The sequence below is a fragment of the Ochotona princeps genome, chromosome 15, assembly GCF_030435755.1.
Source record: "Ochotona princeps isolate mOchPri1 chromosome 15, mOchPri1.hap1, whole genome shotgun sequence".
Classification (NCBI taxonomy): Eukaryota; Metazoa; Chordata; class Mammalia; order Lagomorpha; family Ochotonidae; genus Ochotona; species Ochotona princeps.
In genome coordinates, this window is record NC_080846.1 from 4,703,426 (window position 1) to 4,727,717 (window position 24,292).

General features: G+C 47.3%; 2 protein-coding genes across 2 annotated transcripts in view; one reads left to right on the top strand and one right to left on the bottom strand.

The window, feature by feature from the left end:
* XPNPEP3 (X-prolyl aminopeptidase 3) overlaps positions 1–24,292 on the bottom strand; it is a 38,563-nt gene that overhangs the window by 13,497 nt on the left and 774 nt on the right. Inside the window, exons 2-3 of the mRNA XM_058673405.1 lie at positions 13,984–14,100; positions 658–1,065 (exon numbers count right to left, since the gene is read on the bottom strand). Of these exons, the coding sequence (XP_058529388.1) occupies positions 658–1,065; positions 13,984–14,100 (525 nt within the window). The remainder of the gene's footprint in view (positions 1–657; positions 1,066–13,983; positions 14,101–24,292) is intronic.
* Positions 20,363–21,316, top strand: DNAJB7 (DnaJ heat shock protein family (Hsp40) member B7). The gene has a single exon (XM_004589478.4). The coding sequence runs from the start codon at positions 20,363–20,365 to the stop codon at positions 21,293–21,295; it is 933 nt and encodes a 310-aa protein (XP_004589535.2). The 3' UTR covers positions 21,296–21,316.

Sequence of the window (24,292 nt, forward strand, 5' to 3'; positions counted from 1 at the left end):
CCAGTTCAGGAGTAAATGAACAGACAGGGGATTTTTCTCTCTGTATCTCCTTGTCTCTGTAGATCTGCCTTCCCAATAAAAACAATAAAACTTTAAAAAAGAAAAAAAGAGCACTTTGAGATAGAAGTGAGAAAATCCAGAAAACTCTGGATGTACATTAGTAAAACTACATCCTAACCACTTAAAAATAAAAATGATTTTACATATATGTTAAACGAAAAGCACTTATTCTACTTATAACAGGTGAAATGTTATAATTAAAGAAAAAAAGTAAAAGAAACCTGTACTCTCAGGGAAGAAATCAAAAGTTAACTTTTTAGAGGCTGATGACGGCTGTCCCATTGTAATGAAACAAGTCAGCAGCTACAGACAGCAATGCTGCGCCCGTCTGTGTGCATGCTGCCCGAGACTGGCCCGTCCTTCTCCTCTGTTTTAACAGAAAGTCTCTCTGGGGTTCCACACTGGGCTATCAGTGGTCACTTGTAATTTGGTGAAGATCTAGCATACAATGAACGCAATCGCTCTAGTGGGTCCATCTCCTGGTGGCAACCTGTCCAGGATGTGGGGGGACATGCCGCCACGGTCACCCTGTCTACCAGGAGGGAAGGTTCCAGTACCAGGCAGGCCTGTGGTCTGCCTTGGGCTCCCACTTGTTACCTTGCAGCTTGGGGACCAGATGCTGAAATTCTTCCAGTGTATAGGCTTCGTCCACTCCGGTTAGGGCGACCGCTCCATCAGGGCCAGATCGGGGTCCGTCCCACAGTTCTCGGCTGGGGTCTCTCGGCGGTACAAACAGCATGGCTTTGTGTGATGGCAGCGGCTTGCCAGGCAGGTTCTGAAGGACCAGGATGCTGTCGGGCTCCTGGAATCCGCACAGGTACAGGAAGTTGTTGTCTTGGTGGAAAGGGTACGGGATGTCGTTGCTCATGTAGTAGGTGGGGTTGGAGAGCAGCACCACGGTCTGGTCTGTCCCACTTTGGCCTTGAATCTCCTTGTGGATCAGTGACATCAGCTTGTGCCTGCGGAGGGCGTACTCCACCTGAGACAGTCCTGGCGTCACCTCCCCTGGGAACGGCAAAGACAAGTTAGCCTTTGCGCTTCTTCAATGCCAGTCCTTAACCCAGCTTACAACTCAATGGACGGAAAAAAGTTCATCTTTCCAGTCTGTGCCAAACCTTCTAGCACATGGAGAAGGAAGCAGAAAAACCAAGTTTCAAATTTCAGCTTATTGCGAGAATTTGGAAAAATGAGTTAAGACGTGGTCCTCTGTGAACACAGGAACATGACCACTTGGAAGCTCTTCAGGTTCTCTCGTTTATTATTTCGCTTCTTCAGCCAAACATCTATTTAACACTATTACACAACAGCTATTGTTAGGCACATAATCAAAGTTACCCTAAAGGGCCAACCTATATGATAACAGACAGGTTACAATATCTGTGTATGACTTCCTTAAGAGATTGTGGGCTCCATGAGGACATAAATTTAAACTAGTTTATCAAATTGTTTTCATTTACTCATTTTAATTTTATTTGTAAGGCAGATGGATAGAAACCCAGAGAGACACGGAGCGAGTTTTTACTTGCTGCTCACTCTCTCAGTTGCTCCAAGGGCCAGGGTGGGGACAGGCTGGAGCCAGCAGCCCGGGACTCCGGAACTCCACCTAAGTCTTCCCTGGGTGATAGGTTCAGGGGCGTAAGGACTTGAGCTGTCTTTGACTGCTTTCACAGGTGCATTAGCCCAGAGGTGGATCGGAAGTGGATCGGGCAGGACTTGAATGGCACTGATATGAAGTGCCAGTATCACAGATGGTGGTGTAACCCGCTATGCCACAATGCCAGTTGCCAAGTACCTGGCAGACTGCCTGGAAGCTAGGACAGTGATTGAATGAGTGAGTGAATGTGTCCTTTATTAAACGGAAATTATGTCTGCGTTTACTTCAGGCTCTAACACGTACAAACACTAAGGCGGGCCTGGCACAGGGGCCTAGCGGCTTAAGTCCTCGCCTTGAACATGCCAGGATCCCGCATGGGCACCAGTTCTAATCCTGGTGCCTCGCTTCCCATCCAGCTCCCTGCTTGTGGCCTGGGAAAGCAGTTGAGGACAGCCCAAAGCCTTGGGACCCTGCACCCATGTGGGAGATCTGGAGGAAGTTCCTGGCTCCTGGCTTCAGATAGGTGCAGCACCGGCCACTGCAGTCACTTCAGGAGTGAATCATTTGATGGAAAATTTTCCTCTGTCTCTCCTCCTCTCTGTATATCTGACTTTCCACTAAAAATAAATACATCTTAATTAAAAACAACAACAACAAAACCTACTAAAGCCAGCATTCACCAAAGCCGAGTCCCCCATTTGGCCTACAACAAGCAGTAATAAAACAACATCGAACGCCGAGTGCTGACTGTGTCCTAGTTACTCCAGTTCTTTAGACACATCAGGTCCCTCCACCATCTTTTTTTTAAGATTTATTTTGTTTATTTATTTTAATTCCAAAGTCAGATATACAGAGAGGAGGAGAGACAGCGAGGAAGATCTTCCGTCTGCTGGTTCATTCCCCAAGTGGTCACATCAGCTGAGTGGAGCTGGTTTGTAGTCAGGAGCCAGGAGCTTCTTCTAGGTCTCCCACTTGTGTGCAGGGTCCCAATGTATTAGGCCGTCCTCGACTGCTTTCCCAGGCCACAAGCAGGGAGCTGGATGGGAAGTGGGGCTGCCATGATTAGAACTGGCGCCCATATGGGATCCCAGCAGATGCAAGGCGAGGAATTAACCACTAGGTTATCATGCTGGGTCCAAGAGATATATCACATGCATTAAAACCAAATAAAATATACATCCAACCTCATAAGGTTATCATCCCTGCAGTAACACCTTCTCTATACTTGTTAGCATTTCTTCAGAAATCAACGTTAAGCTGAGTCACCATATTGTTAATTTTAGAATGTTTTACCAATCCTAAAATCAACTGCAGGTCCAGAAACAGTCACTTTTAATTTCCTCTAGTTGCTGTGGCCCTTGGCCATCTGGTGTATCTTCTATACACGTGCATTTGTCAACTCAGAGACTCCTACAGATGAGGCCACGTATGCACGGTCTTTTATGACACAGCTTGTGTTTCTTCTTGTTATTCTACGGTTAATTCCTTCTTCTGCTTATAAGGTACTCCCTTCCTGAAATATCTCCTCCTTTCACACGGATTCCACTGTAACACCTTGCCTGTTCTCACGCCCCTTATGCTGAAGGCTTTCTACCTTAGCCGCTTTATTGCTGCTTCAGCCCTCCGAATTACGACTTTACTACAGGTGTGTGATAACACAGTGAGTTCTCTCCTTCCTTATTCGTATGGCCTCAGTCCGCTTCCCTCCTCTCAGCCATCTAAGTCCTTGTGCATGTCTGTCATCCAGTATGGATCATTTCCTATTCTCCTTCATACTCATAATCACAAGTACACGTGTTTTTTTAATCACCAGCATTAAAAAAAAAAGTGAAATAGTAACAATGTTAGAAAATTCCACATCATCTGATCAGTTTTGACTCACTTGAGTCTGGAACCCTTTCTGGGAGTGGATGTACTGTAACTTACTCAGTGCTAGCCAGCCTTGCACTCATCTCTTGGCACTTTGATGTCCAATGTACTAGAACTCTCATTTCTATGGCACAGTCCCAGGAGAGAACGTGCTGCGTCAAAGACCTTGGAGTTTTCTTAGTGGTCACGCTTAGTAGAAACAGGTAGCTCAGCTGCTTCAAGCTACCTGGTTATTTTCCCATGTACAGCTAACCTCTCCACTAAATCCTGAAGTCTGCAGTCCATTAACACAAATGTTAGTATTTATTGAATTTGTTACATATCTGCACCTCTGCTGAAGGTGGCAAGACACAAGAGATTGCTCACTGAGGGCCTTCCTGGCCAGTCTGGGTCTGCCAAGCAGCGGAGCGGGGTGAAGATCTCTGCTCACACTCTTCCTCCAGCGAGACTGAGCTTCTTGAGGAGTCTCGAGCAGCGCCCTGACCTTTGTATCAGTTAATGAACAGCTCCACTTGCGGCTAATTACTCATGCTGTGTCTGCCACTGTTGCCCAACACTGGAAATTTCCCAATCCATACAAGCAGTAAAAACTCGTATAAAAGCAGAGGTTGATTATAATTGGTGGGTTATCCAATCTTTCCTTTTTTCTCTTTCTACTCTCTTCTGTAACTGAGCTTTGCTTTATGTTGCAGGAATGAAGTCAGTCATTTTGTGGGGCTGATGTTGTGGTGAAACCGGTAAAGCTGCCTCCTGTAAGGTAAGGCTGGCATCCCACATGGGCACTATTCAAGAGCCCATCGCTCTACTTCCTATCCAGCTCCCTGTTAACGAGCCTGGGAAGGCAACAGAAGCTGGCCCTTGAGCCCCTGCACCCATGTGGGACACCCGGATGCAGCTTCCGGATCCGGCTCTGGCCTGGCCCAGCCCTGGCTGTGAGGACCATTTGCGGAGGGAAGCAGTAGATGGAAGAGTTCCCTAGCTCTCCCTTTCTCTGTAGCTCTGCCTTTTCAAATAAATAAATCTTAAAAAAATTTTGATATTTTAAAATCCCCACAGGAGGTAAAATAATGTATAACTTTTTGCATTGGCTCTCATTTTCACCAGTAAGAGTATACATTAACATATGTCAAGTGACAGCTGAAAAAAGATATTTGAAAATTAAAGAAAACAATCCTTTATGTTCTTCAAACATTTCTTGTTACTGAATCCAATGTCACACAAATGATTACGTGAAGAATTGTAAGAACACTTGGCAGTATTTTCTCCAGCCTAGTTGTAATGATCAACATTGCAAAGTGATCATTAACTAAAAGCTTTCAGACTTCCTGAAATCTTAAAGTAATAAAGAATTCTCCATCACGACAGAAACACTCCAGAGGGTGGCAGGGGCACCTCCTCTCCACTGGGAGGAGGAAAAAGAATGTATGATACAGCAGTGAACTTTGAACCCCGCAATCAGCCTGGCAGTTGTCCTGGCCCTTGATCAAAGACCTCAATCTGGCCTGAATTCCTTCTGCTAAAGCTCTACTTGGACACACGCACTGGCCACTCTGTCAGGCCGGAAAGTATTAGAAAAGCCAGCACTTTATCCTGTGGAACCAGCGGAGGGTGGAAGGCTGTTCTGACAAGTATTTTGGACCCATCAAAATCCTAGTTGTCAGATGGATTCTGCAAACAGCAGTCTCGCAATCGCTTCCCAGAGCTGCGGCCAGGAGACCCAGGTACTGAAGGCTGGGTCTCTCAGGAGAGTGAGGATGCTTTCCACACTACATCACGCAAGCAGAACACCAACAAAGTCTGAAAGTGGACAGAAAAGCGAAGATTTTGCTACAATTTAGGTATGTATGTATTTTAAACTTTAAAAATATTTGTATTTGAAAGGCAGAGGGAAAAACGGAGTGGGAGAGAGTGGTCCCACCCACTGGTTCACTGGCCAAATGCCCCAAGGAAGGCCAGGGCTGGGCTTGAGCATGCTGAGGAATTGGAAATGCTCCCTGGGTCTAAACCCTTGAGCCAGAAGCTAGAATCGGGGCCAGGGCCAGGCCGGAAACCCAGACAATCCAACTCAGGATGCCCGTGCCTCAGCCACGAGGCCAGCAGCTGCTGTTCTTTGTGGGTGCAGTTTAATGAGTTCATCAAACTAAGCAGATTAGCATATTCATATGCTATGATTTTTTAAAAAAGATTTATTCATTTTTTTTTTTTATTACAGCCAGATATACAGAGAGGAGGAGAGACAGAGAGGAAGATCTTCCGTCCGATGATTCACTCCCCAAGTGAGCCGCAAAAGGCCGATGCGTGCCGATCTGAAGCTGGGAACCTGGAACCTCGTCCGGATCTCCCACGTGGGTGCAGGGTCCCAAAGCTTTGGGCCGTCCTCGACTGCTTTCCCAGGCCACAAGCAGGGAGCTGGATGGGAAGTGGAGCTGCCGGGATTAGAACTGGCGCCCATATGGGGTCCTGGGGCGTTCAAGGCGAGGACTCTAGCCGCTAGGCCATCATGTTGGGCCCCATATGCTATGATTTTGAAGAGAATGTTTAAAAAGGTAGTTTTTACTATATATAAGTAAATCATCAACTAATCAGTTATTCTTTAATTGGAAAATGAAGAGAAAGGAAAAGCTAATATTTGCTTTATAATATATAATACAGACCTCCCTGAAAAAAACCAAATTAATAAACCCTATTCCAAATTGGTTTTATTTACAAACATTCGGCAAAACAAGCCAGACACAGAACATGCATACAGACGGCACGGTTCTCACAACTCCACTTGAATGAGAACAAGAACAGGGACACAACCTGCGTGCACAGTGAGCAGAGAACAAGAACAGGGACACAACCTGCGTGCACAGTGAGCAGAGAACAAGAACAGGGACACAACCTGTGTGCACAGTGAGCACAGAACAAGAACAGGGACACAACCTGCGTGCACAGTGAGCACAGAACAAGAACAGGGACACAACCTGTGTGCACAGTGAGCACAGAACAAGAACAGGGAAACAACCTGTGTGCACAGTGAGCACAGAACAAGAACAGGGAAACAACCTGCATGCACAGTGAGCAGAGAACAAGAACAGGGACACAACCTGTGTGCACAGTGAGCACAGAACAAGAACAGGGACACAACCTGTGTGCACAGTGAGCACAGAACAAGAACAGGGACACAACCTGCGTGCACAGTGAGCACAGAACAAGAACAGGGACACAACCTGTGTGCACAGTGAGCACAGAACAAGAACAGGGACACAACCTGCGTGCACAGTGAGCACAGAACAAGAACAGGGACACAACCTGTGTGCACAGTGAGCACAGAACAAGAACAGGGACACAACCTGTGTGCACAGTGAGCACAGAACAAGAACAGGGAAACAACCTGCATGCACAGTGAGCAGAGAACAAGAACAGGGACACAACCTGTGTGCACAGTGAGCACAGAACAAGAACAGGGACACAACCTGCGTGCACAGTGAGCAGAGAACAAGAACAGGGAAACAACCTGCGTGCACAGTGAGCACAGAACAAGAACAGGGAAACAACCTGCGTGCACAGTGAGCAGAGAACAAGAACAGGGACACAACCTGCGTGCACAGTGAGCACAGAACAAGAACAGGGACACAACCTGCGTGCACAGTGAGCACAGAACAAGAACAGGGACACAACCTGTGTGCACAGTGAGCAGAGAACAAGAACAGGGAAACAACCTGCGTGCACAGTGAGCACAGAACAAGAACAGGGAAACAACCTGCGTGCACAGTGAGCAGAGAACAAGAACAGGGAAACAACCTGCGTGCACAGTGAGCACAGAACAAGAACAGGGAAACAACCTGCATGCACAGTGAGCAGAGAACAAGAACAGGGAAACAACCTGCGTGCACAGTGAGCAGAGAACAAGAACAGGGACACAACCTGTGTGCACAGTGAGCAGAGAACAAGAACAGGGACACAACCTGTGTGCACAGTGAGCAGAGAACAAGAACAGGGACACAACCTGTGTGCACAGTGAGCAGAGAACAAGAACAGGGAAACAACCTGCGTGCACAGTGAGCACAGAACAAGAACAGGGACACAACCTGCGTGCACAGTGAGCACAGAACAAGAACAGGGACACAACCTGCGTGCACAGTGAGCAGAGAACAAGAACAGGGACACAACCTGCGTGCACAGTGAGCAGAGAACAAGAACAGGGACACAACCTGTGTGCACAGTGAGCAGAGAACAAGAACAGGGACACAACCTGTGTGCACAGTGAGCACAGAACAAGAACAGGGACACAACCTGCATGCACAGTGAGCACAGAACAAGAACAGGGACACAACCTGTGTGCACAGTGAGCACAGAACAAGAACAGGGACACAACCTGTGTGCACAGTGAGCACAGAACAAGAACAGGGACACAACCTGCGTGCACAGTGAGCAGAGAACAAGAACAGGGAAACAACCTGCGTGCACAGTGAGCACAGAACAAGAACAGGGACACAACCTGCGTGCACAGTGAGCACAGAACAAGAACAGGGACACAACCTGTGTGCACAGTGAGCAGAGAACAAGAACAGGGACACAACCTGTGTGCACAGTGAGCAGAGAACAAGAACAGGGAAACAACCTGCGTGCACAGTGAGCACAGAACAAGAACAGGGAAACAACCTGCGTGCACAGTGAGCAGAGAACAAGAACAGGGACACAACCTGCGTGCACAGTGAGCAGAGAACAAGAACAGGGACACAACCTGTGTGCACAGTGAGCACAGAACAAGAACAGGGACACAACCTGTGTGCACAGTGAGCAGAGAACAAGAACAGGGAAACAACCTGCGTGCACAGTGAGCACAGAACAAGAACAGGGAAACAACCTGCGTGCACAGTGAGCAGAGAACAAGAACAGGGAAACAACCTGTGTGCACAGTGAGCACAGAACAAGAACAGGGAAACAACCTGCATGCACAGTGAGCAGAGAACAAGAACAGGGAAACAACCTGTGTGCACAGTGAGCACAGAACAAGAACAGGGACACAACCTGTGTGCACAGTGAGCACAGAACAAGAACAGGGACACAACCTGCGTGCACAGTGAGCAGAGAACAAGAACAGGGAAACAACCTGTGTGCACAGTGAGCACAGAACAAGAACAGGGACACAACCTGCATGCACAGTGAGCACAGAACAAGAACAGGGACACAACCTGTGTGCACAGTGAGCACAGAACAAGAACAGGGACACAACCTGTGTGCACAGTGAGCACAGAACAAGAACAGGGACACAACCTGCGTGCACAGTGAGCACAGAACAAGAACAGGGACACAACCTGCGTGCACAGTGAGCAGAGAACAAGAACAGGGACACAACCTGTGTGCACAGTGAGCACAGAACAAGAACAGGGACACAACCTGTGTGCACAGTGAGCACAGAACAAGAACAGGGAAACAACCTGCGTGCACAGTGAGCACAGACGCAGTGGCTGTTGGCAGGTGCACCAGGGAACTTTCTGGGGCAAGGAAATATTCCAGTGTTGGCTGAACTGCAGGTTGTACTGGCACAAGTTTTTGTCAGACTCACTGATGTGCAGGTGAAGATCTGTGTGACTCACTGCATATCAATTTTATCTCATTTTAAGAGAGTATGCTACTTTCCAAACTTGAAAGAATTTTGATGCCAACATTTCTCCCATTTGTGTCTCTTCTTATTAATTATAGCAAAACTTAAAAAAATCCCCGGATGAGTCCTCTTTGGCAGGGGTATAAGGTACTGTTCTGTGGGGAGTCAGATTTTGTTGGGTTGTAATTCAGTCTCAGCAACTTACTGAGTGACCTGGAAAGCGTTACCAAGCTTTCTTCTGCCTCAGTTTCCTCATCCCCAGAACGCAGAGCACAGTAACACCTACTTCATGAGGAAGACATCATTTAAACTGGAAAGCAGTAAGACCAATAAAAGTATTTGCAACAATGACCCAGTTAAAGAATTTACTTGGCAAAGAGGTTGCCATCCTAGTCATCTAAAGCCAGGCAGGGCCCAGAAGAGCATGCCCCACATCCGGGACTTGGGGTGGGCGGGAAACTGGGTGGGGCTTCTCCCTCAATATCCCCCTTTACCTCAGATACAAGAAGGAAACAATATGGACATAATAGTCTTACCCACTTCCCTAACCCCTGAACCTTTTTACCATAATTAACTATGTAAAGATTGTCAACAACATAATTTAAAAAAATATATATATATAATTACAAAAAAAATACAATAACAAAAAAAAGCACTTTGTAACACTTCTTCATGTTTTATACATTGTGAATATGTCATAGCTTATATCCAAATGATTTCTATGGCAACTTTCTTTGCTAATGTTAACTATGGTCTCCATGTCATTCAAGTCTTGACAAAATGATTAATGAAATCCAGATTATTCTTTTGTCCCTACATGTTTTCTTCTTTAAAGTCCTTAACATGAAAAGGAAAAGTAATGGAGTTAGTTAAGAAATAAAATTCACTGAAAAACAGCTCAAAGAAAAAAAAAAAGGCAAAGAGATAAAGAAGTGGCTTTACACATGCTATAACATTAATTTTGCTGAGGAATGTAAAATGTGAGAAATACAGGTATTGAAACTAACACGTCATTTGGCAACCCATTGATTCTTCCTATTCATTTTCTGGTAAATTCTGGAGTTTCTTTGAGCTAACCACCTTGCTGTTTTGCTAATAACAACTTTCTCAAGTCAAAGTGTCAGGGAACAATGAAGTGAGTGCCTCTCTGGCACCCAGGAAATGTCACCTGTGGAGGGCTGGGTGTTTGGTCCAGCAGTCCTACCCTGCAGAGCCTGGGTCGGAAGTTTACTGCTAATGTGGATGTTCCAGGAAACAGCTGAGATACATTACACTTGCCATGCCTGCCACCGCATTAGAGACGGACCTGGGCTGAGTCCCTGCTCTCAGCTTTGGCTGGCATGGGCAGTGGATGGGAGCCAGCAGCGTTCTCCCCTCCCTGAGGTCTTCCCCAAACCTCCTGTCCGGTCTCTCAAATAAATTTTAGAAATCAAAAGAAAGTGAAAAGTAGAGTCAGAGTTTACAATTCTTACATTAACTCAGAATGATCATCACCTTGCCACAGGGAATAATTTCTAGGCTACGTAACAAGTGGAGGGCACAATAGCACCCAGGAAGACTGCCCAGTGTATTCTGTCTCCACACAGTTCCCAGCAGGGGGCGACACTGCCACACTGCCATAAGAAGTAGACATGGCATGTAGTGACCAGCTTTCTTTAGGGGCGTCCACAGATTCTGGAAATCATTAGCAGAACTTGGGAGAGCTGGCCTGCTTCCAGCCAAAGCCACAGCAGCTCAGCCAGAACAGGCCTTTCTCTCTGGGGTCATTCCTGCTGTGTATTCTGCAAGCTGTGCTTGCTTCAGGAAAACTGGCTAGATGTGACAAAAACCTAGGAGAAACAGCTCTCCAACAATCAGGAGGTGACCCAGTGATGTATTTTGAAGAATGTAGGTAAATAATTGAAAAACATACAAAGAATTGGGCCCGGCGGCGTGGCCTAGCGGCTAAAGTCCTCGCCTTGAATGCACCAGGATCCCATATGGACGCCGGTTCTAATCCCGGCAGCTCCACTTCCCATCCAGCTCCCTGCCTGTGGCCTGGGAAAGCAGTCAAGGACAGCCCAAAGTTTTGGGACCCTGCACCCATGTGGGAGACCCGGAGGAGGTTCCTGGTTCCCGGCTTCGGATCTGCGCAGCACCGGCCGTTGTGCTCACTTGGGGAGTGAATCATAGGACAGAAGATCTTCCTCTCTGTCTCTCCTCCTCTCTGTATATCTGACTTTGTAATAAAATAAATTTAAAAATCTTAAAAAAATATACAAAGAATGCATACATACCTCTATTGAAGAAGGGAGTCTATAAAGATACACACACCAAAACCTCTACAGTGATGTTCACTGAATGGTCAGATTATGGGAAGTTTTAGGGAAATCTATGCTTATCCGGGCTGGCAATGTAGCAAACTACGTTAAGCCTCTGCTTGCAGTGCTGGCAAACCATCTGGATGCTGGTACAAGTCCAAGCTGTTCCATTTCTGATCTCCCTGCTTATGGCCTAGCAAAGCAGCAGAGAATGGCTCAAATCCTTGGGGCCTCTGGACTGACTCATTTGGAAAGTGGACCAGTGGATGCAAGATCTCTCTGTGTCCACCTCTCCTTCTCTCTGTAAACCTGCTTCTCCAATTAAAAAAAATTGAATTTGGGCCATTCTCCACTGCTTTCTCAGGTCATGGACAGGAAGCTGGATCAGAAGTACGTCTGCTGGAACTTGAATTGGTACCCGTTTGGGATGCCTGTGCTGCAGATGGCAAATTTGCCTGCTAAGCCAACATGCCAGCCGCTCTCGCAAATAAATAAATCTGAAAAACAGATGAAAAAAGGTAGGATTTTATGCCCCAAGTTAGCAAACTGACTTTTTTTCTTAAAGTATTTTAACTTCACTCAGAACTTTGTTTTCCACCTTGCACACATTTTTAACACTTCTACGGGTTTTGCATCTCTGGATAGAGGAAGACACATGATTAACACTTTGGAAAATTTTTTCCTTGCGGAACTGCATACCTAATAGCATGCCTGACGGTTTCTATGAAATTTCAAACAGGGATAATTCTTCTTTTCTATCCTTTTCCACTCACTCTAACGTCCCATGTCCAGGGGCAGAGAAATGAGGACATGTATGTGTGGCTATTGAAACCAGTTAGCATAGTGCATGCAGCAAGCAGCCTGAGTATCAAGGCCATGGTCTGGACAAGACAATCACTAAGTTCAAGGCTGGAGAAACGCAGCTCACCCTGGAGAAAGTCTCTCACCACAAGAAATCAACCCGTTTCAAAGCTGGCAACAACACCAATTCACTTTGGTGGATTTTTTTTTTTTAAATCAAGGTTACAGGTTGGTCGGTTGACAGGATCAATACTTCAAACTAACTGGACTGCTACTAAGCTTACCTTAGAGCTTTGAAAAACTGATTTCTCGTGTGGTTCAGTGGTGAGCTGCCTTCCCAGCAGGAGTCCCACTCTGGTGAAGAACCAACCAAGGTGGCCCTCCCTGGGAGACGCGGAATGAGACAGCGACAGAGCCATGGGTTTCTACGGGTAACCGTCACGCAGCTTCGTCACCGACGTTCACACAGCACATCTTCGATGGAGTCCATCTTCCCGGGGCACAAGGACGACCCCTCTCCTTTGGGAGCCTGACAGCTCGTCTACCAAGCACTTAGCTTTGCCCCACCCAGCTCTCTGCAATGACGTGCATTCCCTAGGACTTCCCCCTTACCTGCCTTTCAAAACAAAACACCTTTAAGGCCTTACTGCGGGCAGGAGTGACAATGCATCCTTAAGCTGCAGCAATACTGAAATTTTACAGTAGGAAAAATGAGTGCCATAAATTTTTTTGTTTATATCAGCTTTATTAAACAAGACACCATTTCTCAAAGTAGTGGGACAAATATGGAAATCTTGCTTAATCTACATAGAAATATTTTTATTAAACAAAATTTTGAAGTGACCAAGTAGCATTTTCAAGAAAACACATTTTCTAAAATATTCTTAATGTAGCAGTCTACACAGAACCAAGGGTTAGAACACTGTTCTAGAAACCATGACCTGAGAGGGTGAGGGTGGCACCGGCCCAGCGATTAAGCCACTGCCGTGCTGGCCTCTCACTCTGGAGTCTAGGTCTGATCCCCGTTACTCGGCTTCCGGTCCAGCTCCCAGCAAATGCGCATCTTGGGAGGCAGTCGGTAGGCTCAGGCTTCTGCATCCCTGCCACCCACACAGGGGCCCAGGACTGAGTTCCTGGCTCTGGCTCTAGCCTGCCCCGCCCTGGCTGTTGTGGGCATTTGGGGAGTCAATGAGCTACTGGATGAGTTCTCCATTTCCCTCTGCCTTTCAGACAAAATGAAAATAAGAAAGAGTTTAAAAAAGCAAACTGTGGCCTAAGAGTACAGTGCAATCTTTCTTTAAAATTATCCTGAAACACAAACTTTTCATCAGTTCATTCAAGTTGCAAGTTTGATAGTGGCTACTGAAGTTTACTTTATTAAAGATGTATCTTATTTATTAGAAAGGCAGTCACGCATAGAGAGGAAGAACTATAACAGCAGAGAGAGAAAGAGAGAGAGAGAGAGAGAGGTATTCTTTCTCTTCATGGTTGCACAGCCAGGTCTTGGCCAGGCTGGGTGTCCCATGTGGGAGGTAGGCATCCTGTCACCTCCCAGCACACACGTGCGCAGGAAGCTGGAGGCAGGATTCAACCCCAGGCACCCCAAGCAGAGGTTTAATCAACTGCAGCACAACGCTCACTCCTGCTTTTAGGGCAGCGACATGTGCCCATGTCACGAGCGCAGCTCTAAGCACCTCCATCCCCGACGAGCACTGTTCCAGACACAGCATGATGAGTAGACAGATGTGAGGCTCCAGCAGCCTTACCTGGTCGGAGGAGATGTGGGTGTGTAAAGGGGCTGGGCTGGCCCAAGTATCGGTGTGGGATCCGCCTCTCTGGGACAGGCTGCAGGGAATACCTCCGCTGAGCACATGACAGGCAACCTGAAGGAAGAGTAAAGGAGGATGAAAGGCCGCAACGGAGACACAGTCTTCGTGGTGTGCAAACCGTTACCTAGCGCCAGCAGTTTGCAGGTGTTAGAAAAGTGCAAACCAACATTTCTTCCTGTCTTGTATATATGACAGATATATTTATATATATCCTAGAGCCCTAGATTAGTTGGCAGTCAACCACACACAGGAACAAGGAGCTTCTTCTGGATCTCCACAGCAGGTGCAGGGTCCCAAGGCTTTGGGCCATCCTCCACTGCTTTCCGAGGCCACAAGCAGGGAGCTGGATGGGAAGTACAGCTGCTGGGACACAAACTGGCGCCCATACGGGATCCTGATGTGTTCAAGGCGAGGACTTTACTAGGCTACTGCGCTGGGTCCAGAAGATCTTTCTATCCTTCTCTCTGTAAATCTGACTTTCCAATAAAAAATAAATTAGGGGGCCCGGCGGCATGGCCTAGCAGTGGCTAAAGTCCTCGCCTTGAAAGCCACGGTATCCCATATGGGTGCCGGTTCTAATCCCGGCAGCTCCACTTCCCATCCAGCTCCCTGCTTGTGGCCTGGGAAAGCAGTCAAGGACGGCCCAGTGCATTGGGACCCTGCACCCGCGTGGGAGACCCGGAAGAGGTTCCTGGTTCCCGGCTTCGGATCAGCGCGCACCGGCCCGTTGCGGCTCACTTGGGGAGTGAATCATCGGATGGAAGATCTTCCTCTCTGTCTCTCCTCCTCTGTGTATATCTGGCTGTAATAAAATGAATAAATCTTTTTAAAAAAATAAATAAAAAATAAATTAGGGCCCAGCATGGTGGCCTAGTGGCTAAAGTCCTCATCTTGAACGCACCAGGATCCCATATGGGTGCCGGTTCCAATCCTGACAGCACCACTTCCCATCCAGCTCCCTGCTTGTGGCCTGGGAAAGCAGTTGAGGATGGTCCATAGCCTTGGGACCCTGTACCCGCATGGGAGACTTGGAGGAAGTTCCAGGCTCCTGGCTTCGGATCGGCGCAGCATCAGTCTTTGTGGTCACTTGGGGAGTGAATCATCGGATGGAAAATCTTCCTCCTTGTATATCTGACTTCGCAATAAAAAAATAGATAAATATTCAAAAAAATAAATAAGGAAAAAGAAAGTGCAGTCAATGCATGGGTAGCCGAGCCGCAGACTCTCAAGCCGCCCACCTTGTGAGGTCTGCATTGCAGGAAGCTGGGGTCAGCAGCCGAGGCAGGAACTGAACCTGGGTCAACTGGCAAGCCGCGCGCACTGGCTGCAGGACTGCACATGCAATATGAGACAGAGACACACAGCAGGGCTGGGACACAGAGTGGGACGAGGATTTAAGCAGCAGGCTGTTTCTAGAACCACAACACTGTGCCGTCTGCATTTCCATTTCAGAAGTAAAATACTGAACACAGAAAAACGGAAGTAACTCCAGCATGTTCAAACCGTGTAGTCTCGGCCACCTCCAAGTTGAGGGGGGATTAAATCCCACAGATTACAATAAAATAAGCAAGGAAACAGGACCTTTTGCCCTAAGTCACGTAGCTGCCAGCCAGGCTGGCACGTCCAGTCCTGCCCTCAGTCACCTGACTGCCACAGCCTGTCCGCATCGCCGCGTTGCGACCCTGTCCCCTAGCCGCCCTTCTGCAGTTCATCCCGCACAGGTTATGCTGTTTCCGAAGAGGTCTCCTGCAGCCCTTCGCTTCGAATTCTTCAGAAACTTTTGTCAAATTGAGCTGAAATTCCAAGATCTGTCCTTAACTTTCAACTCACCTGTACTAATAACATAAATAAGCTCAATTTTCTAACTTTCAGAATAAGCTTTCAACTCTTGAGGTTAACACCACTCAAGATCTTGCATGATGTTCAAACAATCCTGCAGCCACACTCAACTCGTCACGCTACACTTTTACAAGCACATTCTACTGAGCACAATTTTCAAATTTTTCTCCGAATCTTCATTTCTTCCAGACACAAGCTGCTTTACTAGAATGCTGCCAATGAGACACTGCGTACAAATCACTTGGTACAGTGTGGTTCAGGGGGTACTTAAAGAATGTTCGACATTATTTTCTTTATCTTTAAAAAATTTTTACTTGAGGGCCCGGCGGCATGGCCTAGCGGCTAGAGTCCTCGCCTTGAATGCACCAGGATCCCATATGAGCGCCGGTTTTAATCCCGGCAGCTCCACTTCCCATCCAGCTCCCTGCTTGTGGCCTGGGAAAGCAGTCGAGGATGGCCCAATGCATTGGGACACTGCACCCGCGTGGGAGACCCGGAAGAGGTTCCTGGTTCCCGGCTTCGGATCAGTGCAGCACCGGCCTGTTGCGGCTCACTTGGGGAGAGAGTCATCGGACGGAAGATCTTCCTCTCTGTCTCTCCTCCTCTCTGTATATCTGGCTGTAATAAAATGAATAAATCTTTAAAAAAAAAAAATTTTACTTGAAAGAGTTAAAGGGAGATGATGAGGGTGGGGAGAGATCTTCGATCCACTGATTTTCTCCTCAAATGGCCAGAGCTGGGTTGATCTGAAACTGGGACCCAAAAGTTTCTTCCAAGTCTCCCACAAGGATGCAGGGGCCCAAGAACTTGGGCCACCCTTTGCTGTTTTCCCAAGCCACTAGCAGGCAGCTGAAACAAAAGTGGAGCTGCTTTCCCAGGCCACCAGCAGGGAGCCGAATGGGAAGTGGGGCTGCCGGGATTGTAACTGGCGCCCATATCGGATCCTGGTGCGTTCAAGGCGAGGGCTTTAGCCGCTAGGCCACGGCATCGGGCCCCCTTAAAATTATTTTCAGCTGCAGGCAAACACAATTGCAGGTATGCTACCCACAAATACATGGAAGCACATATGTTAGAATTTATTTTGTTTTAACCATTTCACAATATCTTTGGACACTTGTATATCAAAACAGAAATATTCAGACCTGGAAAATGATCTTGAAAACATTGTCTAGAAGCATATATTATAGTTCATTTCAGTAGAGTGCTATTTAATTGAGGGATTTATAAATAGAATGATATATATAATACACATACAAGACAAACAAGGACAGAGCCAGTGGGTTAAGTTGCCACTGCAATGCTGGCGTCCCATATGAGCAGATTTGAATTCTAGCTGCTCCACTTCTGATCCAGCTCCCTGCTAATGTGCCTAGGAAAGCTGCAAAGATGACCAAAGTATTTAGGCCTCTCTCACTCAAGTGGGAGACCTGGAGGGAGTTCTGGGCTCCTGGTGTTAGCCTTGCACAGCCCTGGCTGCTATGGGATAAACCACCGGATGTAAGATCTCCACCTATAGGGGCCAGCATCCCACACAGGCACTGGTGACAGTCCTGGCTGCTCCACTTGCAGATGATGGCTCAAGTCCTTGGACCCCTGCACCCACATGGGAGACCCAGGAGAAGATCCAGGCTCCGGCTTCACTGCTGTTGGCCATCTGTAGAGTGAACCACAATAGATCCATCTCTCCTTCTGATTGTAAAGTTACCTTTGAAATAAAAATAAATTTTTTGAAAGCTCTTTATTTCTCAGAAATTTCTTTCTTTTTCAAGTAAAAAAAAAAAAAAAAAAAGAGAAGTATTTAAAGAAAAAAAAATTGGCCTAAAGGAGGCTGTCATGGTATAGCAAGTTAAGCTTCCACGTGTGGCACTGGTATCCCCTATGGCTGCTAGTTCAAGTCCTGGCTGTTCCACTTCTGATACAGCTATCTGCCAATGTGTCTGGGGAAGCAGTGGAGAACAGTTCAAGTCCTTGGGCCCCTGCTCCCATATGGGAGAAGCAGAAGCACTTCCTGGCTTCAGACAGGCTCAGCGCTGGCTGGGGCAACCATTTGGGGAGTGAACCAGCAGATGGAAGAGCTCTTTGTGTATGTCTGTCACTCCTCTCTCTAGAAAATTTTCTTTTTTTTTAAAGGTTTATTTTTATTACAAAGTCAGATATACAGAGAGGAGGAGAGACAGAGAGGAAGATCTTCCGTCCGATGATTCACTCCCCAAGTGAGCGCAACAGCCAGTGCCACACCAATCCGAAGCTGGGAACCTGGAACCTCTTCCAGGTCTCCCACACGGGAGCAGGGTCCCAAAGCATTGGGCCGTCCTCGACTGCTTTCCCAGGCTACCAGCAGGGAGCTGGATGGGAAGTGGAGCTGCCGGGATGAGAACCTGCGCCCATATGGGATCCCGGGGCGTTCAAGGCGAGGACTTTAGCCACTGTTAGAGTCCAGGCCAAAGCCCCCGGATGTCAGGGTGAGAGCTAGTCAACCCCCAGAGAACGAAAGAGTCTCGCTGGTAATGCAAACAGCAGACAGAGTTCATTGCGCCAGCATGCTGGGGTCAGACCGCACTTGGGGCACACAGGCCAGCCAAGCAGGGCGGTAGGACCCCGAACAAGCCCAAGACAGAAGCTTATACAGGCCCTTTTGGGCTGGGAAATACATCAAAAGTAGCAACCTTAGACATATGGTCTTCAGGCACAGGCAGCCTGTTCCGTTCCCATACCCATTATCTGTATGGCTCATCCCATTCTCACACCCTGATCTTCCTCCTGGTTCCTGGGACCGGAGAACTGTGCCCTTGCCTTCACAATGTTGCAAGGCAGCAAAGAACGGATTTATCGCTAAAGCGGAATCCTCCCAATGTCCAGGCACCTCCTGGCCTAACAAAGTAGCAGTTTTTCAGTACAAAGGAATCTCACACTGCCCAACAATAACATTTTACCCACACTCTAACACTGCTAGGCCACACCTCTGGGCCCATAGAAAATTTTCAAGAACAATAATATGAGCCAGGGATAGAATGTTTTAAATTCAGGACTAGTTTGTTGATGATTTAAATTATCACAAAAGAATATCAGCATTGGTCTAATTTGCTTCTAAAAAAGTACTTTGTTCTATTTTCTCACATACAACTTATTATCCACCCACTAGCCACCATCCATTTAAAATTCAAACCAGATCAGTAAATTCTTATATCCTGTTCAGTGGCTTATCACTGTGCTTGAAATATACACTAGCTTTATTCACACAGCAGCACCAAACTGGTGAAGTGTCCATCAATACAGTTAGCAGCTACCGCACTAGGTCACTACGTGGCTAACTGTCATGAGTTCTCAACTCCAAGGTCATCTCAGAAGCCTTCTTAAACCTAGTTAAACAATACTTCTTTATTTCTTTTACTCGAGAGGTAGGTGGACAGTGCTCCCCAAACGCTCACAAGAGCCTGACTGAAGCCAGAAGCTCTGAAATCAGCCGGGGTGCCCTAGGTGGGTGGCAGGGGTCTAACCACTTGAGCCATCACCTGTGGTATACCAGCACCTCATTAGCAAGAAGCTGGACTGGAGAGCAGCTCCAGGCCTGGCTATGTGATGCAGGCATCCAAGTAGCAACTTCACCAAACACCTGATGCATGGTACCTGAAAAGTTCATGAGCAGTGACTGAAATCGTGCCTAACACCATCTGATAGCTACATGCACACTTTCCAAGATCTTTACAGTCATAAACCTCAGGTTGGAGGTTAGGGGACCAGCCAGTTGAGCTGCTTGCCCTACAGTCCTTATCAACTGATTTTTCCCCCACATAAACATTTATCTGAGTTACATAGACAGGACAAACAGAGAGCTGTCCATCTGCTGGTTCACTCTCGAACTGGCCCCAATAGCCAGAGCTTGGCCAGGCTAAAGCCAGGAGCCAGGAGCTTCATTCGTCTCCCACATGGGTGCCAAGGGGCCAAACACTTGGGCTGCCTTCTACTGCTTTCCCAGGTGTATTAGTAGGGAATGGAATAGGAAATGGAGCAGCTCAGAATAGAAACTGGTGTCTACAGGGGATGTTGATGTCACGGCGACCACAATACCTACCCCAATTCTTTACTTTTCTAAATCAACACATCAAAGAGTCAAGAAGTAATTAAGGCTCAAGGTCATATCATGTCAAAAGAATGAGGTGGCCATTAGAAATACATGTTGTTGGCCTGAGGTTCCCAAGGACACACAGGGGAACAGTGCAGGGGGCTCATGATGGGCTGGTGTGACTCTGGACTGGCTCCATTTGGAAGGTCCAGTTACCACCCCACCCTGCGATGACACAACAATGCAGCCACTTCTGACACAAGCTTGTAACTGCTTGCCACATAATCAGTATCCAAACACCTCTTCGCAGGGGCTCATGGTGCGAATACTGTCCGCAGTTTAAGATGTGCCTATTGGCAGCCACTGCGTCTACCATCGACACCAGCACCCTTATTTCCCATAACCTGTTCAAACATGGTGGATTACTATGAAGTTCTAGGAGTGCACAGAGATGCTTCACCTGAGGACATTAAGAAGGCTTACCACAAAGAAGCCCTTAAATGGCATCCAGATAAAAACCCGGAAAATAAAGAGGAAGCAGAGAAAAAATTCAAAGAAGTGGCGGAGGCCTATGAGGTATTATCGGATGCTGAAAAGCGGGACATTTATGATAAATTTGGCAAAGAAGGATTAAAAGATGAAGGCAGAGGGCAGTTTGACGGTGAATGTGAGCACAGTTTTCTATTTCGTAGGCCAGACGATGTCTTCAATGAAATATTTGGGCAAAGGGACCCGTTTTCATTTAATTTCTTTGAAGACTCACTAGAGGAACTCTTGCAGAACCCCAGAGGCTGCTGTGGGAGCAGGTGCCCGGGGGCCGGGTGCTTTGTCCCTGCCTGCAGTGAATACCCAGCCTGGGAGACATTTCCTTCCTATGACCCAGGATACACATCATTCGGGTCCCTGGGGCAGGAGGGCCTTTCTTCATTCTCCTCGCTGGCCTTCGAGCATGATGGCATGGGCAATCACATATTCCTTTCAGGCAAATTTGCCAATGACAGAAACATGGGTATCTATGCAAAAATTGTTGAGAATGATCTAGAGGGAGAAGCTGAAGATGAAGCGGAGTTGAAATTCTTCCTTGCGGATGGCGTGGTGGATATGGAAGGTTTTCAACAAGAAACCAGCTGGAGGAGCCCACCTTTCCACCACTGTTCACCCAACTCCTACAGCCCCACCCATGCGTGTCAATATGCTTTTATGGACAATGACGTGCAAGGTATACCTTGGGTCAGCAACCACTGGGAGCCCTCTATTTTCTCCACGGGGTTCAAAGAAGGGGGTAAAAGGAAAAAGAAGAAGTACAAAGAGGTGCAGAAGAAGAAGTCCACCAAAAGGAATCATTAAATTGACTCTTTAGACACATTATGTTCATGTAACACTTGAACGTGACTTTTTGTGTGCTTTGGTTCATCACGGGTCTGTGGCTAACATTCAGTACTACACTAAGAGTGTGGTTTGAACAGTTCTAGCAGGACTTTGATTCTATGGTCACCAGTTGCTTGGATGGGATAAGTCAGAGAAAAGAGGAGTTTGTGGGGACAGCTGGTGTCAAGAATTTTAAAACTGCCACTTTTACATTTTGGTTTTGAGTTGTCTGCCAATAGAACTTTTCCTCAGTAGAATTTATATGACCTACTGCATTCCTTTTATCTACTTAAAGCGACTATGTAAGTTTCTTAAATATGTATGGTACCAGAAAATAAAAAAAGCAGTAAGATTACTCATCCATACAATGAAACGCTACAACACGCATGGGCCTTGAGGACACTACATCAGGGAAAGCAGTTATTTAGAGATAAATAATCTATAATTCATGTATAACATCTAAAGCATTCAAATTCACAGAAACAAAAAATAGAATGCTGGTTTCCGGGGACCTGGGAATGGGAGGGAAGGAGGAAAAGTTTAATGGAAACAGAGTTTCAGATTTCAAAGATGAAATTCTAAGGATTGTTCCAATGTGTGTCTATCCAACACTCGTGGGCCTCTGAAAATGGTGAAGATGGCATACTTTAAGAAATGCGAACTCCCCCACCATCTTACAAAGAGGCAGCTTTAGCCAGGGCTTTAGTCTCAGGGCTTGCTGGCTACATCAGGTGTGGTCCACCCTCACTGAATCTTTCCAGACGGGAAGCTTCTGCTTTTGTCAATTGTACAAGAGCTACACACACAGTACTTTTCAGCTAAATGTCTGTATTACTTGTTCCTTTAACACAAATGTGCTATGCTTGTGACACAATGACTTCTCAGTTTGCTGCAATGATTTAATTTTCTGTATAAATGCAATCTCTTACTTTTATTCGTTCTGTCACTTGTTCAACAGTGTTCTTGCAGCACTTACTCTTTGTCAGGCAATGTTCTAGAACCTGAGGTACAGCAGTGAACCAACAAAAACACCAGATGTCACTGTTTACCAACTTGAAATATACATCAACAAATATCAAGTAACAAGTAACATGCAATCTGTTAGTCATAGGAGCTAAGAAAAAAGAAAAAAGAAGAAGGGACTAGAAGCTGTGGAGTGCAGACTGCAGGGAAAGTGGAGTGCGTCACAGGAAGACACCGAGGGGATGGCGGGTTGCATAAGCAGTGAGACAACTGAGCTCACACTGTACTCAGCTGTACATCTGAACTCTCCGGACAGAGTTTCTCAGCTCCTGACATCAGCCACTTCACTCCTCAAATGCCCAGGTCTCTAAGGGCATCGGGGCACACACCTCCCGGGGTAGGCATGAGCAGTGGATTGCAATGAGGAAACGCAACCAGGCATGAGTAGCTGACAGACTGGCTGTCCGGTATGATGGAGCCGGGGTGACAAGGTGGCATCACCAATCAGACCAAAGCAGCTCCTCCGAGAGCACTGCAGCTCTTGAGTTTTGGTAAGGCTGCATCTGAGGATCCTTGCACTGACTTGCATACTGAAAGTGTCTTTTCGTTCAATGCATGTATTCTTCAAACTCTTAGAAATGTGACTACAGGGTCTGATGCAGTAGCTTAGCAGCTAAAGTCCTCGCCTTGCATGCGCCAGGATCCCATATGGGCGCAGGTTCTAATCCTGGCAGCTCCACTTCCCATCCAGCTCCCTGCTTGTGGCCTGGGAAAGCAGTCGAGGATGGCCCAAAGCTTTGGGACCCTGCACCCGCGTGGGAGACCTGAACTGTGTTCCCTAGTGACTGTTTCTGCCTGGCAGGGTTGAACCACTGTAGGCATTCGGGGAATGGACTAGAGGCTCAGGCTTGTGCCTGTGGGGGCTCTTACTATCACTTGCTGAGTTTCTTAAAAAGAAGGGCAACCGAGAGCATCACCGGTACTCAGAGCCCTAGTCATGAGCACCTCGTACCCAAATTCCCACAACATAATCGTCGCACGACGCCTGGCTGTGCGCCTGTGTCACAGGTCCAGGTTTCTACTGTGACTGCTCCAAGATCAACTGTTGCTTGTTCAACTCCCTTGACTGGACTGTGAGCAACTCTTGGGAAGGGACAGTTCATCTCCACAAAGCCACCACAGGCATTCAAGGCTGCCTGCAGCGTTGGCAACCCTGTAATGGGTGCCACTTTATGTCCTAGCTGCTCTACTGCTCATCTAGATTCTGGATACTGGCCTGGGGAAGTAGCGGAGGATGACCCAAGTCCTTGGGCCCTGCACTCATGTTCCACACCTGAGGCAACGGCTGGCTGGCTCCCCACCGTGCCCATTCGGAGGGCTGAAAGAGAAGGTGGAAGATCTCTGTCTCTCCCTTTATCTCTCTGTAATCCTTTCAAGTAAAATAAATAAATCTTTCTTTTTAAAAGTTGCTGAATGAAACTGCATTTCTTCTGTTTCACACAGAGGGTTTCAGAACTCCGTGAAAGTGGGTAGGACCTAGTGGAGGGGCAACAGAACACGAAGCAGGAGCAGCCACGCAGCTGCAGTCCCCACTTGTTCCTTGTGACCCTGGGGTCAGCTCCTTGTAGTAAAGCAAGAGTCTCTGCCCTCACCGACTGGGCTTGTGAAGACTCATGCATCCACGGAGCCCAAAAAGTTGATCTATATCTGATGACCTAAGGGATTATCAAACTCGTCAATCCCACGGACGCCGACGGAATATATGCATTTCAAATACGTCGTTGTCTAGAACCAGTATCCAGTCCTAAGTTTCCAACGAATCAAGTGGTACGCCACGCCTCCTGGAACCCCACGGGGAGAAGCAGCAGACAGCTGCGGCCAGCAGTGGCCTCAGTGTGCGGGACGGAGCACCTGTCTTCCCGCAGGCATATCCGCCTGCAAGGTGGATGATGGCAGTTTTCACGTTAGAACCAAGCAGACTGCCCCTTCTTCCAGGGCTCCTCCGTCTCAACA